Below are 2,064 nucleotides of genomic sequence, written 5' to 3' on the forward strand. Positions count from 1 at the left end.
TAGTACAACGTCTGTGTTTGAATTCACTAAGCTTTGTGCTTACGGTTTCCCCTATAACTTTTCAGGTGTTAAGATTAAAGAGGCTAGGGCTTGACATGGAGCACCGGGACATCACTACTAGTTATTTTTGTTGGGACCATATTATTATTATTACTTCCGCACTTATTTTACAAGATTATTAAGTAGATGGATTATGTTATGACTATTTCAGTTGTTTTAATTTAATGTAAGATGGGTTTTAAAAGTTTAAATTTTTTGCAAAAATTTGGGTGTCACAAGTTGGTATCAGAGCCACAATTTGAAGGAACTAGGCATTCTTGTGGATGTTCTAGACTCAAATTTGAGGCTCTATAAGAGTTTATTTTCTTTTTAAAATATTTTTCAAAACTTCTAAAGACTAGTAGTGGAAGATGTCGCGGTGTGCCAGTCAGCCAGCCAAGTAAGCCTTATTTCTTATGTTAAATGTTTATGTTAAATTGTTGACTATGAATTGGATTCTACAAGCCTTAAAATATTAGATTACACACTTAGTTAGTATTAACATGTGAGAGAGTTGTAAAATTAACGGCTAGAGCGAACTGGAAATTTTGAAACTAGACGCGAATGCAAAATTGGAACTTGTGTGGAAGGTAGTAAAAGGGCCCCTACTATTTGAAACATCGGCGCTGGTTTCGGTTCGGGGCAAGGTTGAAAAATTTTTAGCAAGCTGAGTGTTTTATCTTCCTAGAAATATCTAGGCTGAATTGCTTCTAAGATTTTCCTTCTTCTGTGGATACCAATGGCTCTGCCTGCTCGACTTAATCAGCTCCAAATGGAGCAAGTTAGGGATATTGTTGCCGAGGAATTCAATAACACTTTCAACGAACTAATCTCGGGTGTGACCAACGACATAATCAACCAAGTCGGTGCTCTTCTGGATGAGCGCCTCGCGGCTATTCTCGGGGGAGCATAACCGGCTTTGCCTGTTCAGGATTCGACATACTACTTCGAGAGCATGTGTAGCCCTCCTCTTTGGAACGGTGAATCCGACCCAGTTTCTGCTAAGCACTGGGTGTCAGATGTTGAGGGCGCCTTCATAACTGTTGGGTGTCTGGACCAATACAAAGTAGTGATTGCCATGAATCAGCTGCGAAAAAGGGGAAAGACAGGGTGGAACACCATCACCGCTCTATTAAACGAAGAAGAAGTGAGGGCCATGTCTTGGGCCCAATTTGTAGAGAGGTTTGAGGCACAATATATGCCTAAGGTGGAGCAGCAGCGGATGCAGCAAGAGTTCATGGCCTTACAGCATATTACGGAGTCCTTTAGTGACCTCATCGCCAAGTTCTTGGAGATGCTATCTTTTTACCCCTCGTTTGCAGGGAACGATGCCTAGTTGGTCAGCCGGTACACAGCCATTCTACGTACCGAGATTCGGGAATTCGTTAGCATGTAGGAGTTCCCGACTTGATCTTATCCCTATTGCGATGCGAGAGCTCTGCGTTATAGTAGACATGGATTGGCTTGATGCGTTTGATGCAGAAATCCACTGTCGTAAGAAGCGAGTTCATGTTCGAAACCCTAGAGGTGGAGAACTTGTTATTCAGGGGGACATTCCCTGCCTGGCTATGGCTTCTTCCTCTTCTGCTATAGCACTAGATGACGTTCCTATCGTTTCCGACTTCAACGATGTCTTTCCGGAGGAACTCCCTGGCTTGCCACCTATTCGGCAAGTGGAGTTTCACATTGATCTGGTGCTAGGTGCGACTCTAGTAGCGAAATATCCTTACCGCTTGGCACCACCTAAAATGAAAGAGCTCCAAGATTAACTTCAAGAAATATGTGATAAAGGGTTTATACGGCCAAGCTGCTTGCCTTGGGGTGCTCCTATTCTCTTTGTGAAGAAGAAAGATAGATCCCAACGAATGTGTATTGATTATGGGGAGCTAAACAAGCGCACGATAAAGAATAGGTACCCGTTGCCATGTATTGACAATCTTTTCGATCAGTTTCAAGGAGCGTCTTGGTTCTCCAAGATTGATTTATGTTGCAGTTACCATCAGATGCGGGTTCGTGAAGAAGACA

General features: G+C 42.7%; 1 protein-coding gene across 1 annotated transcript; it reads left to right on the plus strand.

The window, feature by feature from the left end:
* The first annotated feature begins 994 nt into the window (after positions 1-994).
* On the plus strand, positions 995-1,375 carry LOC145099662 (uncharacterized). Its single transcript, XM_079037195.1, has one exon. It carries the CDS (start codon positions 995-997, stop codon positions 1,373-1,375), a length of 381 nt encoding a protein of 126 aa, XP_078893321.1.
* Positions 1,376-2,064: the final 689 nt, after the last annotated feature.

Source organism: Lactuca serriola, chromosome 4, assembly GCF_051521515.1.
Source record: "Lactuca serriola cultivar US96UC23 chromosome 4, Lser_US96UC23_V15, whole genome shotgun sequence".
Classification (NCBI taxonomy): domain Eukaryota; kingdom Viridiplantae; phylum Streptophyta; class Magnoliopsida; order Asterales; family Asteraceae; genus Lactuca; species Lactuca serriola.

What these genes read in the sequence shown, in the direction of transcription:
- LOC145099662 (XM_079037195.1), top strand. Translation starts at nt 995, where the DNA reads ATGTGTAGCCCTCCTCTTTGGAACGGTGAATCCGACCCAGTTTCTGCT.